This window comes from Cnephaeus nilssonii (genome assembly GCF_951640355.1).
Source record: "Cnephaeus nilssonii genome assembly, chromosome: 2".
Taxonomy (NCBI): Eukaryota; Metazoa; Chordata; class Mammalia; order Chiroptera; family Vespertilionidae; genus Cnephaeus; species Cnephaeus nilssonii.
The window spans coordinates 97,282,309-97,299,735 of NC_137073.1; the positions used below are offsets into that span (position 1 = coordinate 97,282,309).

The 17,427-nt window shown below is 37.6% G+C and overlaps 1 protein-coding gene across 1 annotated transcript in view; it reads left to right on the forward strand.

The window, feature by feature from the left end:
- CDH18 (cadherin 18) overlaps nucleotides 1-17,427 on the forward strand; it is a 212,716-nt gene that overhangs the window by 179,016 nt on the left and 16,273 nt on the right. The window contains exons 8-9 of the mRNA XM_079759562.1: nucleotides 4,487-4,608; nucleotides 9,747-9,864. Of these exons, the coding sequence (XP_079615688.1) occupies nucleotides 4,487-4,608; nucleotides 9,747-9,864 (240 nt within the window). The remainder of the gene's footprint in view (nucleotides 1-4,486; nucleotides 4,609-9,746; nucleotides 9,865-17,427) is intronic.

Sequence of the window (17,427 nt, forward strand, 5' to 3'; positions counted from 1 at the left end):
AAGCAAACAGATGTTTAATAGCACGTCTACCTCCTGTCTACAAGGAAGAGAACATAGCCAGGAAAACTGAGTACCTCACAAAAATGATGGAAGCCAGGCTGCAGCTAAAGACAAAAGATGTTGGGTTGGTAGGAGTCAGTTTGGGGAGGTTACAAGGAGAAGCACAGTAAAGGAGGGTAAGACTGATGCAGATTTCAGTAGCTGTCTTCAGCTTCCATTAAGGGTCCCTAGAGATAAGGTCCTAATCCCCATCAGCTCCTCCGGGTATAGCAAGGGAGATACTCATGCAAATGGAGATTCCCCTTACATGTGTTAATGTCTTTTAAAAAAGGTAACATCTAATTGGTTTTTAGATCTTCTCCCATGTCTGCTAGTCCTTAAAATTTACCCACCAAAATATGTTTTTATGCCAAATAGACATACTTTCAGGTGAAAAATTGTGTTCCACTACAGCCCCTGGGCTACAAATCTGTACAGCATTTTAGTGTACTGAATGCTGTAGGCAATTGTAACACAGTGGTATTTGTGTTATACATTGTGCTCCATTAGGGCAACTATGAAGTCACTAGGCAACAGGACATTTTCAGCCCCATAATGAACTTAATGGAATCGCTATCACATATGCATTCCTCTTTGAACAAAACGTTGCCATGTAGTGCATGACTGTATTCACAGTCTGCACCCTCTATCACCATGCTCTTTAAAATCCACGGTAAAAGCAATCTTGTGCTCATTGCTTTGCCAAAATTACTTTTGTCCTCCATATTGTAAAATCTAAAGTCTAACTTTAATTTCACCGTTTGCTCAACAAAGCAACAGCATTTAGCAAAACTGACAACTCCTTCAAGAAAGAGGTTCTTTCTTTGATTTAAGAACACATTATTCTCCAGATTCTCTAGCATCTGTGTAACGTAACTTGTATTCCCAGCTGTAGTCCATTGTATGTGAGGTCTGTATGGCCATGGGTCCTGCAGCTGCCACGGCCACTTGACAGGCTAGCACATGGGCAAGTGCCAGTCACGGAGCAAGAGAGTGCTAGGGAGCAGGAGCAGAGGAAGAGGCAGGAACAGAGAACTCTTTGTCTGGAGTTAGAACCAGGAGCTTAACCAATGAACCCTTCCGGATTTGGTGGGACCAGTGGCTCTGCCCACCTCGACAGTTATCTTTGTTCCCAGGTTAGACTGACAGCCAAGCATCTTCCCGAGGTCACCCCGATGTCACTGTGCATGGGCACATCTTCCCTTTGTTTGATTCTTTCTCCCCAGGGATCTGCAGGGAATGGCCTGGTGGCTCCCTGGGGAGCATGGACTTGCAGCTTCCTGGTGAAGTTGCCCAGATGACCAGGCTTATAACGTCTGCCCTCTCCTTTGCTCTCTTTTCCTATTTTTTAATATTAGCTAGCTAATTATGACAATCACACAAGTACATTTTTTCCTCCCCCAAATCCAATTTTTCTCTAAATCTGCTCCTCCAGAGGTCTTATCCATGTTAGCAATGATGGCTACAGCCTTCAAATTCCTCACGGAAATCACTCAGAGTCATATTCAGCTCCACTTTTTCTTTTGTTCCACATCCAATTTTTCAGAAACCTCTGTCAGCTATGCTTTAAAAAAATATTCATAAATCAACCACTTTATACTATTTCCATCACTCCAACCACTGTCCAAACAAGCACCACCTCCACCAAGTATTCCCTGTAGCTTCCTAAATATCCTCCTTTAACCTATCACCCGGAGAACGGCCAGAATGTTTCTTTTAAATCATAAGTAATGCCAATGCAGTCGCGTTTAATAAGATTAAATACTCACAAATAAATTAAGGTCACAAAGTATGACACTCATAATGGGTGAACCAAGTTTTACACATATATCCTGCCAAACAAGGAGTAAAGGTGAGAAATGTCTTGTTTTTGCTTTAGGTCTTATGTATGAATCTGAGCACATTTTAGAGATTTTTTAAAATGAATATAGACTGTTCTGGCTTTTGTATTGTTTTCATTATATATACTTCTCCAGTTTTACTTCTATGTTCATAAAGGCTGTTGATTTATAGCTCATTAATAATTCTTTTATTATCATTACCATCCTTTCATTATTTTATTAGACAATGATGCATAATATTCAAGGACACTATATCTGAAGTAAGACTGTCTCTATTTAAATTCTGTTTCTCTTTATAACAAGCATTTGGAACTTGGGCAAGTTACTTAACATACAGGGTGCCCCAAAAATGTATGCACATTTCAATAATTAGTAATTTCAATGGGTTAAATCTGAAAAGAAAGAAACATCAATTGAACTATCAGAAAAAATTGTGTGTACATTTTTTGGGGGACACGCTGTATTAACTTATTTTTAACAAAGGATTTCAATGAGGGTTACTTTAATTTATAAACATTCCCATTGGTTTATATCCATTTCAGCATTTGGAAAAATATTGTCAAATTCCTTAATATTATATCAGTCTGGTTGGTGTTAAATGGTAACTTATTTTAATTAACTTTCTTTAATGTTGAAAGTATTTTATGTGTTTATTTGGCACTTATATTACCTATTCTGTTAAATTTTTGTCATTAGTTTACCAATTTTTATATTGTGCTGGCTCTTTTTTTCTTATTGATTTAATACATTGTGTTATATATTATAGAAAATCCATTGTCAGCAAATATATTCACTCATTTTGTGAAATTTCTTCCTCTTTGTGGTATATTTGGAAGAACTAAAAAAAAGTCACATTTGAATGTAATCAGTTTTATCAGAGCTTTCTTTGTGATTGGGGCACTTTGTGTTCTGAAAGTTTTATTTACTAAACTAGTAGCCCGTCGCGCAATATTGTGCTCAGTAGGCCGCCCGCTGCTTCTGCAGGAGCCAGCGGGAACCACAGCGCGCCACCGGGAGCCCGCCGGGAGCCACGCTGCTTCCGTGCGGCTTCCGTGGGAGGCGGAAGCAAGCCAGCGGTGCCCATAGGAGCCTGGAGGGACCAACGCTGATTCTGTGGGAGGCGGGCCCGCCGTCCTCTCTCCGGGTTTGCACTCAGCCGCATTGGCTGCGGGCCAGCCCCCCTGACCCCCAGAGGCCCTCCACTGCCGGAGCGGGACACTTGCCTTGTCACCACGGCGACGAAGCAAGCATTCCACCAGGCCGCTCACACTGCCCGCTCTCAGCAGCCACCCCTCCCAGGACTAGGGGACTCCGGAGGGGCTGAGGGGACTGTGTGCTGCCATCTTGTGGCTATGGGTGCCGCCATCTTTGTGATGGAGCGACGGTTAATTTGCATATTATCATTTTATTAGATAGGATATATTACATACTGATATTTTCCCAAATTAGATATAGTTTTATTTTACCCATTTATGTTCTTAATTATTTTAAATATATTTTTGTGTATAGTGTAATTGTGGCCCTTCTTATAACAATAATGATATAGATAACAAATTTTACTGAAACCATTTCTTTTTAAAAAATATTTTTATTGATTCAGAGAGGAAGGGAGAGGGATAGAGATAGAAATATCAATGTTGAAAATCATTGATTGCCTGCCTCCTGCACACCCCCTAATGGGGATCCAGCCTGTAACCCTGGCATATGTCCTGACTGGGAATTGAACCGTCGCCTCCAGGTTCATAGGTTGACATTCAACCACTGAGCCATACCAGCCAGGTTGCAACCATTTCTTGATCAATCCTACTTTACCCACCAATCTGCAATAGCATCCTTACCATAAATTAATTGTTCATATATAATGGATCTGTGGTTGGTTCTTTTCTGTTTCTGTTTGTCTATACTTTTGACACTATCACATTGTCTTACGTTCTAATTCTGTATAATAAGGCTTGATAAATGGTAAAGCAAGTATCTTTTTTTATGCTTCTTCCTTCATGTCTGGATAATCTTTGTATTAACTATAATATTTTGTTATCTACCAGAGTTCTATGAGAATTCACACTAAGTTCTATTTAAATTTATCTTTATTTTCCCCAAGTGGAACTTGACATCACACACTGTGTGTATATTCTCCCATAAGAAGGGAATGATTCTTTGTGTAAAGGACTTTACTTTCTATTTTCTCCAAGTTTATTTAGATTTGAAACCTTGAACTTTTTAAAGATCGTGTGACTTTTTTTTTTTTTACCAACTGCTGTGCTTTTCTTAGTTTAATGATGAAACTGATTGTTCATCCCTTAGACTCTGACAGCATACAATGAATTCTGACAACTTTCTCCCACTCCAGTTCTGAATAACATGTAATTTCCTTGATATGACAAAAATACCATTTTAGCATTCATGGCATGCCTTGGTGTTCATTTTTCATTTTCCTGTAAGTTAATGAGTTTAGCAAGGAGTGCCATCATAAAGTTGTCTTTTGCCAAGAGTCCTGCTGTAGCATATGGAGCTAGTGACAAGCTACACTATTAAGGAGATTTGTTTAAAACCAAAGCTCTAAAGTGTGCATGGAAATTCTAAATACATCCCTGTGTGTTTTGCAGACAATCCTGGTTTGCTGAGCCATGTCACAGTGGGTATTAGAGTTCTGGATGTTAATGACAATCCACCTGAACTTGCCAGGGAATATGATATTGTTGTCTGTGAAAATTCTAAGCCTGGCCAGGTAAGTTAATTGTTCTCTTCCTGTCATTTGAATGGAAAAAAGGAAAAGCAGGTCTATTTCTATTATTCTTTTTTTCATTTTATTGAATTTGTTTATTAATAAAAGGCTATAGGTTTCAGGAGTAAAATTATATAATACATCATCTGTATATTGTATTGTGTGTTCACCACTCCAAGTCTTAAAATGCTATTTTTGTGCCCAGTGAAAATAATTTTACAAAGCTTTATTTTAAGTACCAGATAGATTTTTTTAGAATCATAGGAAATAAATTTTCTCCAAATCCCAACTGTAATTTAAAAACTAACTCATCTGTGCATGCACTCATCATGCCAATACAATTATATTGAATGCTTTGTGTGTAGCCCCATAGTAAATGAGAATGAGACTGTGAACTTTTCTGTGCTAATGAAGCTTTGAGACTGGATTGGGGGAATGGACTGATTTTTCCATTTTGGAGGGCCCAAGGGAGTGGCATGAGTAACCATTGTGTGATACTAGTACAAAGAAATGATGAGGTTTTAACAATGCTTTTAATCTCTCTCTCTCTCTCTCTCTCTCTCTCTCTCTCTCTCTCTCTCTCTCTCTCGTGTGTGTGTGTGTGTGTGTGTGTGTGTGTGTGTGTGTGTGTTCCATTGTAATTAAACTTAGGAAATAAACTATCCAAATTAACCCTCACACCCTCACAAGATGGCTGCCTACAACCAAGCCAGCAGGGGGGTTAGTGAGGGATGACCAAACGACTGAACAAACAGTCTGCATGGGGTGACCAGGCCAGCAGGGGGGTTAGTGAGGGATGACCAAATAACTGAACAGCAGGCTGTGTGGGGCAACTAGGCTGGCAGGGGGGCAGTGAGGGGCGACTAGGCCGGCAGGGGGGCAGTTGGAGATGACCAGGTTGGCCGGGGGCGGGGGGAGCAGTTAGGAGCAACCAGGCCGGCAGGGAGGGGGCAGTTGGGGGTGACCTGGCTGGCAGTGGGAGGGCTTTTAGGGGCGACTAGGCAGGCAGGCAGGTGAGCGATTCAGAGCCAGTGGTCCAGGATTGTGAGAGGGATGTCTGACTGCCGGTTTAGGCCCGATCCCTAGGGATCGGGCCTAAACCGGCAGTCGGACATCCTCCGAGGTGTCCCGGATTGGAGAGGGTGCAGGCTGGGCTGAGGGGACCCCCCCATGCACAAATTTTATGCACCGGGCCTCTAGTATAAAATCAAATATTTTATTACCTAACACAAGTCTCTGCCTCATTGCATCCAATTAACAATACAACTTTGCATGAAAAAAAGTAAAGTTAGATCAGTAGAGATTTTACACTGTGTCAAGGATCAAGCTCATTTAACTAACAAAAGTCATTATAATTATATTAGCAAATATATTCATAATCCCACAGACACCAGGGGGGTGAGGGCATGAGTGGGGGGGGTCAATGGGAGGATAAGGACACATATGTAATACCTTAATCAATAAAGAAAAAAAAAATAAAGCAAACTTGTTGATTAATTTAAAGAACATGCAATGTTTTCCATAGAATGCTCTTTAAAAAAAAACATATATATATATGTGTGTGTATATATATATATATATATATATATATATATATATATATATATATTGACTTTAGAAAGAGAGGAAGAAACATCGATGAGAGAGAAACAGTAATTGGCTGTCTCCTGCATGCCTCCTACTGGGGATTGAGCCCCAAACCCAGGCTTGGGCTCTGACCTGGAATCCAACCAGCGACCTTTTGGTTCATGGGACAATGTTCAACCACTGAGCCACAACTGTCAGGCATAGAGTGCTCTTTTTAACATAAATGTTTAGTTAGGGCTAGATTATTTGCCTAATAGAAGATAGTTATTTTTATAAATTTTTGACACTGTATTTTTTTTCCTAAAATGTTCTCCAGAAATAATAGTCTTTGGAAAACACATTTAAACAAGAGGATATATTTATTTGATAAAAGAAATCAAAATTCATTCTAATTAGTTTTTGTCAAAAGTAAATATTTACTCATGGGCATTATAAAGAATTATTCTAGTAATTACTTATAAATACCAACTCTATTTTTTATTTGTTTCTCCTTTGGTTGATTAAATCTGTGACTGTATTTCTATAAATCAGTGTATATAAATCATAACTCTGGTAGTATAGAAAATACTGATGACAAAAACATGTCAATTATAGGTCTATCTACCAGAAGTTTAAATCTTCTGGAAATTATAAACATTAATTTCTTAAGTATGTCTCCTAGTAAAAGTCTGAGGAGACAATACATGGAAATCCTATTTGCTAATGAAAGAGAAAAGGTGATTAGTAAAACAGAAAAATTGAAATATCCCATCTCATATCCAAAAAATATCTGACTTCTGGACAAAAATGGAACAACATTCTAGGTTTTTGGAAGCATTTCTCAGAAATTTTATGAAAAAATTTAAGTATAGATGCATGACTCACAATTCTACAACAGTTCAAGATGAATGGTTCACTCTGAAATAAAAGTCGTGATAATCACCTCATCATTTTCTATGTAGATGGGACCAAAAATCCTCTCACCAAGACATATTTGCCAAATGAATTCAGATTTGAAATTACCTTTATAAACATGGAGATATATTTTACTAAAGGTAACAGGAAACAGGAAATACAACATAATATGAATTATATCAGAGTTTTATAAAAAGAATAAGCTCCTGTTTGTAAAAATATTAAGAAAATTTAAAATAACATATAAACTAATTTTGAAATGAGAAGAATATAATTGCCCCAAAGAAGTAATAACAAGAATAAAAATAGTCTTTGATTTAAATTACTTGTTCTCCACCAATCCCTCCAAAATTACTTTCTAGGATAAGAAGTGAACTTTTAAATGTGGCAGTATGTTATAAGGGATCATTGCCAAAATAAAATTGCTAATTGGAAAATCACAATGAATGAAGACTAGGGGTAAGAGGACATTTATTTTCCAAAAGAAAAGCATATTTATTTTATTTAACCCTGAACACAACCTTGAAATTTGTCTTTTTTATTTGTTTTTCAGTAAGTAGCTGACATGTAGAGAATGTAGGTATGTTAGACATATGCACACACTGTACTCTCCATAGAGAGTACATATACTTGAGAAAAATATTTTTAGACTCTGATTATTCATCATTAGTCTATAATCATAGCTAAGAGACAATAACAAGGAGGAAAACTATCTAAACAGAGACTAGCTATCTATATATATAAAAGGCTAAGCGACCATCTGACCATCCAACCAGTAGCTATGACATGCAATGACCACCAGTGGGCAGACGCTCAATGCAGGAGCTACAGAGCTGCAGTGATGGCAGTGGCAGTTCTCAGGTGAAGCACCCCAGAAACAGAGAGGAGGGAGCCCCATTCCGGGGTGCATCACCCAAGAACTACCTTCTTACAACCCGAGACCTCTCGGGGGATGTCAGCTGGTTTTGGCCTGATCCCCACAGGCCAGCCTGAGGGACCCCACCTGCCGGAGGGACCCTGCTCACTCGATAGAAGCCCTTCGAGCCCTGGCGCTGCCCCAGGTGTGGCTGGCCAGGGAGGGACCACGGGAGGTTGGCTCCAGGGTGTGCCTGGCTTGTCTTGCCCAGTCCCACCCCACTGGCCACCTTCTAATTAATTTCCTTTCAGTGTGCATGAATCTGTGCACTGGGGCACCAGTGCTTTAAATAAAAAGGAAACCAAAAATGAACAAATATGTGAAAGCAGGATGAAGACTTCTTGGGGGAAGAGGGGGAAGGGCTTTCACCTAGATCTCTTGCTAAAACAGTACTTTTTGAGTAATGATAGAACATAAAGGAGTGGGCCATGTGAATATATGGAGGAAAGGGATCACTCTAAATCCTGAAGCACTTTCTCCACTTTCACTTCATGAAAACACATGCTTGTCTTGTCCAACTCTCACTGACCACAACTTCTCAGTGCTTTTATCTTCCTCATCACCCTGACAACATCATGGGCTTAGTACATGGAGAGGAATTTCAGTTTTAACTGTGGTACATTTGGTGGTTATTTCACTTAGGTAGTATTGAGTAAAATATTCTTCGAAATCTCAATTTTTGTAATGGATGTACAATATTTCACATGCAGGAAATGATATTTTATGGCTCTTTTTGCTCTCTCTCTCTCTCTCTCTCTCTCTCTCTCTCTCTCACTCTCTCTCTTTGTTTTTCTTTTTCCTGCATGTGAAAAATAGGAAAGGCTGTAAAAAGGATACCTAAGCATTAGGCGAATAGCTTATATTTAAAATTGAGGCGTGCACAAATAATGTTCATTGTATTTATTCAGAAGCATCCCTTTAATTTTTAAAAGAGGAAAATATTATCTTGCTAATTTGTTTGGATATTTATTTTTTAAGAGTATACTAATAATGGCTATAGCTATTAAAATTTATATTCAGTTTTTAGGCCATCTGGAATATGTTATTTACATATGCCAATATTCTCTGCTTCTTAATGTGCAAGGAATCCAAATTTTGAAATTGTTTTCTCTCACTAGAGATGAAAACTGTTCCATGAAGCTCTGAGTGATGTGGTTTTGCCTGTGCCATTATTTTACTATTCAGATTTCAGGCACATCACACTCCTTAGGGCCTCAGGTTCCTCATCCCTAAAATACAGGAGCTGCACCATGATCAAAAAGGTTTCCTGAAACATTAAAAAAATAATAAAAACAAAAATAAAACTCCCCTGCTTTTGCATTTACTGGTTGAGACTAACATATACTCTAAGACCATTGTATATCAACACTGGGATATTTATATTTCTACAAACAATACCTCATGTCTCCCCAAACAGATGTTCAAACAAAATCTTAAAACTAATTGGCCCCAAGTTACTGTGGGTGATAAAGAAAAAAAACAAAACAAAAACTAATGTTTGTGCCATGCTAGAAAATAAAATGTGAATACTTATAAATTGTACCATAATATGTTTCCTGAAATCAATGCAGATAAGAACAAGTTAATTGGTACTTTTACTAGTAGAATGCGAAAGCACTCAAGATGGTACAAGAGGTCTTTTAAAAATCCTTTTGTGTTAACAGCTGAAAATGTTGTAATATAATTAAAATCAAGAGAATAAGCCAAGTTAAATTTACTATTAGGTGTTTGTTTTTCTCTTTAGGTTATTCATACCATCAGTGCCACTGATAAAGATGATTTTGCCAACGGACCAAGGTTTAACTTCTTTCTTGATGAACACCTGTCTATAAATCCAAACTTCACCCTGAAGGACAATGAAGGTGAACATAAGTACATATATATTTTTTATCAGTTTTGACTTGTTATGGAATAGGCCTGAACAGTTTTGCTATATTCTTTTATATCCATGGACAGCTTGCAAATCAGCTTTTAAAGTCAGTTTGATGTTAATATGTTATGATCTGTGAATAGCTTGTATTTAAAATTGAGACATATGTACAAATAACTTCCATTGAATTTATTCAGAAGCATCCCTTTAAACAAGCAATGTACATGTAATGTGCTCTTGGGAAAATTTTAAGAGAAATCTTAGCTGACAAACATGTTTATGAGAGCTGCTGGAACTGCTAGGGGTGGAAAAATTTTAAATTAGGAAAAATGAAAAATGAGTCCTAGGAACAGTTAAGAAAAGAAATGCAATGTTTGAATCACCTTGCATTAGTAAGATTGCCAAGATGTGCTGTACGAATTATATTTCCTCTTGTTGTTATGAATATTTTTCAAAACATGGGTAGATAAATATGTGTAACTACAGAGTATTGTGGAAATTTTTGAACTACTTTTGTCTAACCTTCTGTATTGTGGAGGGGAGGAGGAGGGGAAGAACACCATAATTTAATCAGACAAGATTTATCATGGTTAAGATCCCTATTTGGTAGATTCCTCCAGGTTGTGTAAAAGTCATTCTTTCATACATAAGAAAAACATTAGGTCATTCAATATGTACAATTTCTGATTAGCATCAAGTTTCTTGTCCCCCAGATTATCTTTCTGAATATGCTGTTATTTGGGATTTAACACTTGCCTCTGAATAACAAAAAAGAAATAATGTCATATGTGTATGACAAATTGTATTTAATTGACTATTGTACCATATTTACATTTGAAATCCCATTCTATAATTCCAAATATACTTAGTGGAATTAACCATACTAAATATGTAAAAAATCAATTAGTATTCCCCCATATTGTAAATAATTGCATGATTTGGGTAGCATTCAACTTTCTGTCCTAGGAGATTGAAATTATGTTTAGATACCCATATTTATATTTCAACTAGAAGCCCGGTGCACGAAATTTGTGCACAGCGGGGGGTTGTCCCTCAACCCAGCCTGTACCCTCTCCAATCTGGGACCCCTCAAGGGATGTCCGACTGCCCGTTTAGGCTCGATCCCAGGATCACCCCCTAACCACTCCACTGCCAGCCTGGTTGATGCTTAATTGCTCCCCTGCCAGCCTGTTTGCCCCCAACTTCCCTCCTCTGCCAGCCTGGTCACCCCTAACTGCCCTCTCCTGCAGGGTTGATCACCTCCAACTGCCCTCCCTTGCAAGCCTGGTCCCTCTCAACTGCCCTCCCTTGCAGGCCTGGTCCCTCACAACTGCCCTCCCTTGCAGGCCGGGTGCCTCCCAACTGCCCTCTCCTGCTGGCCATCTTGTGGTGGCCATCTTGTGTCCACATGGGGGCAGGATCTTTGACCACATGGGGGCTGCTATATTGTGCGTTGCAGTGATGATCAATCTGCATATTACTCTTTTATTAGATAAGATAGAGGCCTGGTGCACGGGTGGGGGCCAGCTGGTTTGCCCTGAAGGGTGTCCCAGATCAGGGTGGGGTTCCCTTGGGACATGGGGTGGCCTGAGCGAGGGGCCTGTGGTGGTTTGCAGGCAGGCCATGCCCCCTGGCAACCTAAGCGGAGGCCCTGGTATCTGGGATTTATTTTCCTTCTACAATTGAAACTTTGTAGCCTGGAGCAGAGCCAAGCCTGCTGTTCCCTCCGGGGCGGCAGCCATTTCTGTGGCAGTTAATTCACCTTCTACAGTTGAAACTTTGTTGCCTTAAGCGGGTGGGCCCGGCCAGGGTGTGCTTTAAAGCTTTGCTTCCCCTGTTGCCGCTGGCAACCCTGGCCTGCTCTCTCAAGCTCCATTCTGTTGCCATTTGTTTGAATTTGTTTACCTTCTATAATTGAAACTTTGTAGCTTGAGTGGAGGCTTAGGCCTGCAATGGCTATGGAAAGCTTGGCTTGCTCTGTTACCTGGGAAACCTTACTCTCTGTGGCTGTAGCCATCTTGGTTTGGGTTAATTTGCATACTCGCCCTGATTGGCTGGTGGGCGTGGCTTGGCTGGTGGGCGTGGCTTATGTAACGGAGTGATGGTTAATTTGCATATTACCATTTTATTAGAGAAGATGGGAACTAATTTGTGAAGTTCTTCCTACTAGATTAGAATATCTGGAATTTGTGAATTTAATGAATATATTCAAAAGGTCTTACTACAGTGACTTGACCACATTTTAAATGCTAGAAACTCATATATAAACATTTTAAAATGTATTTATAATATTGATGTAAATCTTTTAACATTTATTTTAATCATATGTATAAATGCTTTAATCAGCTGCACAATCTTAAGTATGAGAGAACTATGGATAGTTGTGTAGGGGTAAAGATGTTTGAATTTGCCCTGCTGGTGTGGCTCAGATGTTGAGCATTGACCTATGAACCAGGAGATCACGGTTTGATTCCCAGTCAAGTCACATGACCAACTTGTGGGCTCAATCCCCATGGGGTGTGCAAGAGTCATTGGATCAATGATTCTCTCTCATCATTGATGTTTCTATCTCTCTCTTCCTCTCCCTTCCTCTGTGAAATCAATAAAAATATATATTTTTAAAGATTTTTGAATTTCTGTAAGACTATTTAAATTTTGAAAATATATAATATTATAAATAATAGAAATAATATATTTGAGATAGAAAAAATAACCTGTTTTAAAACTATGAGGGATTACACTATGTAAATCTTTATGACATCTTGATACCTATTAAGATATGGCTCTCTTTTCCTCTTTCCTCTAACTATACATCTCCTTGATCTTTTTTTCAACACATTCTTGATTTTCTTAATCCTTTACAATTATCATTTTATTGGCAGATTATTAAATTCAGTTTATGATTAACATAATATTAGGGTTCTAGACTAAGATAAAAATTTCAGAGTTCTTATTCAATCATTTGGTAATACAGTATATTTAAAAATATAATGAGATATCTTTAAGCATGATATTTCATCTGTTTGCATCTATAGCATATTTGAACCTCTATCGGTGAATATATTCTCCCACTCGGGGTTGTCTTATCATTTTCTTGATAGTTTCTTTTGCTGTGCAAAAACATTTTAATTTGAGGTAGTCCCAATTGTTTATTTTTTCTTTTGTTTCCCTTGCTGGAGGAGATATATTAGAAAAAGTATTGCTATAAGAAATGTCCAAGATTTTACTGCCTATGTTTTCTTCAAGAATTTTTATGGTTTTTCTAGACTACCAGTTAAGTGTTTACTCTATTTTGACTTTCTTCTTGTGTATGGTATAAGAAGGGGGTCTAGTTTTATTTTTTACACGTATTGGTCCAATTTTGCCAATGCCATTTATTGAATAGACTATCTTTACCCCATCATATGTTCTTGTCTCCTTTGTCAAATATTAATTGACCACAAGGTATCAGTTTATTTCTGGGTTCTCTATTCTGTTCCATTGATATGTATGTTTGTTTTTATGCTAATACCATGCTGTTTTGATTACTATGGCCTTAAGTATAGTTTAATATCAGGTAGTGTGGGTCCTCCAACTTTGTTCTTCCTTCTCAAAATTGCTGTAGCTATTCGGGGTCTTATGTAGTTCCATATAAATTTTTAGAATATTTGTTCTAGCTCTGTGAAACATCTCATTGGTATCTTGATAGGAATTGTGTTGAATCTATGGATTACTTTGGGTAATATGGTGTTAATTCTTCCTATCCATGAACATGGTATATACTTCCATTTATTTGTAGCTTCTTCAATTTCTTTCTTCAGTGTCTTATAATTTTCTGAGTGTAGGTCTTTCACATCCTCAGTTAATTTATTCCTAGGTATTTTATTCTTTTTAAAGCAATTGTGAATGAGATTGTTTTCATGGTTTCCCTTTCTGATAGTTCATTATTGGTGTATAAAATGCAAATAGTTTCTGGATATTTATTTTGTATACTGCTACTTTATTGAATTCATTAGTCAGTTCTATTCATTTTTGGTGGACTATTTAGCATTTGCTATATACAGTATTGTGTCATCTGCAAAAAATGGCAGTTTTACTTCTTTCTTTCCAATTTGAATGACTTTTATTTATTTTTCTTGTCTGATTGCTGTCACTAGGACTTGAAATACTGTGTTGAATAAGTGTGATAAAAGTGGACATCCCTGTCTTGTTCTGATCTTAAGGGAAACCCTTTTAGTTTTTGCCCATTAAGTATGATGTGGGCTGTAGGTTTGTCATATGTAGCCTTTATTACATTGAGGTATGTTCCCTTTATTCCCACTTTGTTGAGAGTGTTTATCATAAATGGGTACCAGATTTTATAAAATGCTTTTTCTGCATTGATTGTTATAATCATGTGTTTTTTATCCTTTTTTTTTAATGTTATGTATCATGTTTAGTAATTTGTAGGTGCTGTACATTTTGTATTCCAGGAATAAATCCCTTAATCATGGTGTATGATCTTTTTAATATATTGCTGGATCTGGTTTGCTAATATTTTGTTTTCTTTTGTAATACATGTGTCTGACTTAATCTTTATTTGTTGAGACATCCACCTCAAAGATAGTTATCTGTAATCAACCATTACCAGCCACAGGCTGCATCCCTACACCCCATCCCCTTTGTTTTAGAGGTCTTGGTTAATTTCAATAACTGATCATATGGGCTGCATTTTTTCTTCTTCTCTGCCCACACTTTAAATTCCCACTTTTATTTTATCCATTCATATAAAGCCCGCAAAACTCTAGGTTCCTACCCTCAACCCCACTAAAAGCAGAACCCCAAGATACATATGCACACAATCATTCTCAATCTGCAACCTCTTTGGCCCCAGGTGTGCCATGTAGTTTCCCAGACATGTAAGCAACAAACCTCTTCCCAAAGTTTCCTGGTGGTTATTGCTGAGGCTGTCTTTCAATCATAATAATAACCACAAGGACTGGTCCAGCCACAACATAGGTTATTCATAGTGTGAGATGAGCACACGACAAGGTGCTCCTTAAGTATGGTACTAGTACAGGCATAGATAAGATAAGTGAGAGCAAATTCAGAGGGTGAAAATAAATAATTGGATATATAAATCTATGTATAAATATATAAACCTGACAGAAGGCCAAGGTAGTATTTTTAACCATTGTGGGAAGGTTAATTCAAAAAGTACATTGAAAGGGACCAACTGACTATATATCTAGAGAAACTAAAATTAGAATTCTTTGTGCATATATACACAAATAAATTACACATAGGTTAAATAATTATTTATACAATAAAAAATTTAAGAGCTTTAGAGGAAACTGAAGTGGACTACATTTTATAATTGGGTGGGAGGGATTTTTTTTTTATAAAAGACATAAATATCACATTCATAAAATAATGATAAACGTGATAATATTAAAATTATTTTATTTCTGCATCAAATTATTTCCAAACAAATCTTGAAAACAGGTCATAACCTGGTGTAAGATATAGCCATACATATAAGTGAGTAAGGATTGATACCATGAATATATTCAAAACCTCCCACAAAATAAAATAAACATTCCAAAGAGAAAATAAAACAGTTAAAGGACAAGAAAGAATAAATAATTAACAGAGTGATGCCAAAATAGTAAATCAATATATGAACAATTGTTCAAAAAACCATTAGTGATCTTAAACATAAAAATGGAAAGATAATAATATGTCACATGTAACTCCTTAGCCAAAATATAAAAATATAAATAAATCTGGGAATGTCAATGGCTCAACAACCACGTTTTGAAGATGTGTACTGGTAGCATTCACACCTTGCTACTGAGATTGTACCCTACTTGCATGCATGATAGCTACTTAGTCTGGACACGACTTTATGGATGCCTGGCAGAAGGCTCCACACTTCTGGGTCAGAGACAAATTACTTGGTTTCTCACGACATGGGAAGCAATATGAACTTCATGTTTTCTCTGATTTCCCTTACCCCAAAGTCTCAAGAGAGTGACATGAAGTGGCCCAGGTGCACGCAAACAGATATCTATCCTTTGAAATTTAATTAACTTGGGATTAGGAAATCCTAATATTCTACAATGGGTTGCCAGAAAATCAGGTTGGCCTTTGCCCCAGAGGTAGTCATTAAATGGATTGTATTGGGTGACAACAAACCTGCCTTCCATTCTGGGAGGAGACACACTCTCTCTCTCTTGCTAAGACTGTTTTGAATGAGAGCTCCTGCTGTGTGCTGTGACATTAGTAACCAAGTCCTTCAGGGCTGACCCAGGAGCCTTGTGTCTTCGGCCAGCCTCCATAAAAGTAGAGCCGGCTAACTTGTTAGCACTTGGCTACGATAAAATCTTAATTACTTCCTATTTCTTGACACTTCATTGGATTAACTCCTAGTAAAAACAATTGTAAAAAAATAAAACATCTGTTTTTGAATGATAAATTGTTCCTATATGTATGCTTAGCGTATCCCAAAGACAGATGCCTTGATGGCATTTTTGCCTGGAATCATGCAAGCTAGCTAATATCCTCATGCCAAATCAGGTCTTCGTCCATTGATACTCTGAGGAGATTCTCCTGTTTACCACCCTATCTGCTTACTAAATAATTAAATTTAAACCATATTCCATGCTTTCCCAGATCTTTACTATATTCAGTAGATCTTTTCTGTCATATTTTTTTATCTCTCATTAATTTGCAATTTCCTAATTTATCTGAACATGGGAGAACAGATGTCATTTTTAGTGTTCCATCCCATTTATATAAAGTCTTTTACTTGGGGCCTGCTTTTTTTATAATTTACTGTGACATATGCTGGGAATATATTGTTAGAAAACACCAGCATGCAACTTACATTCTGCTCAAGGAAGCAAGAGTCCTATCAAAGAAAATAGGTCCATTCAAAGAAAACATAGTCCAAACACTGACTGCTTTAGTTAACAGCCATTTCTTACTTTTTATAGAGATGGCTATCTCTGGTGAAATTTTCTGTCTTTTTAATATTTGTTTTATTTTTAATATTTTCCTCTATTTTCTTGAACATATTAATCTTAATGATTTTATAATCATTGTCAGTTAATTTTAACATCTCAATAAGGTGACAGGTTTTTGTGTTTGATTTTCAGAGGGGTACCGGAGAGGCAAGACTGGGACTGATGTCCTATTTGTTGTTAGTCTAGTAATTTTTAGCTGGATGTCAGGTAGTCTGTAAACCTAGAAGACTCTCCAAGGACAATGTATTTGTTTAGAAAATAGTCACCATTTTCTATGATAAGCAATGGAAGAGGGAGATTATTACTTTAATCGAATCAGAGTTGAGCTAAACCAAGGCCAATGTTCAGTTTCCTTTAGGTTCCGTCTACCTCAGGTTTGTCAGTGTTTCTGGCGTGGCCCTCTAGGGCTTCCGTTAGGTGCCTGTTTGTGCACCAGGGCCACTCACCCTGGTCCCTACCTCTAATCATTGTGCAACTATCAGAGATGGCAGAACAAATCAACAACAATAACAACAAAGCCTCTGCTTTGCATTTCAGGGCTTTTCAGCTTCGAATTTTAGCTTCCTCCT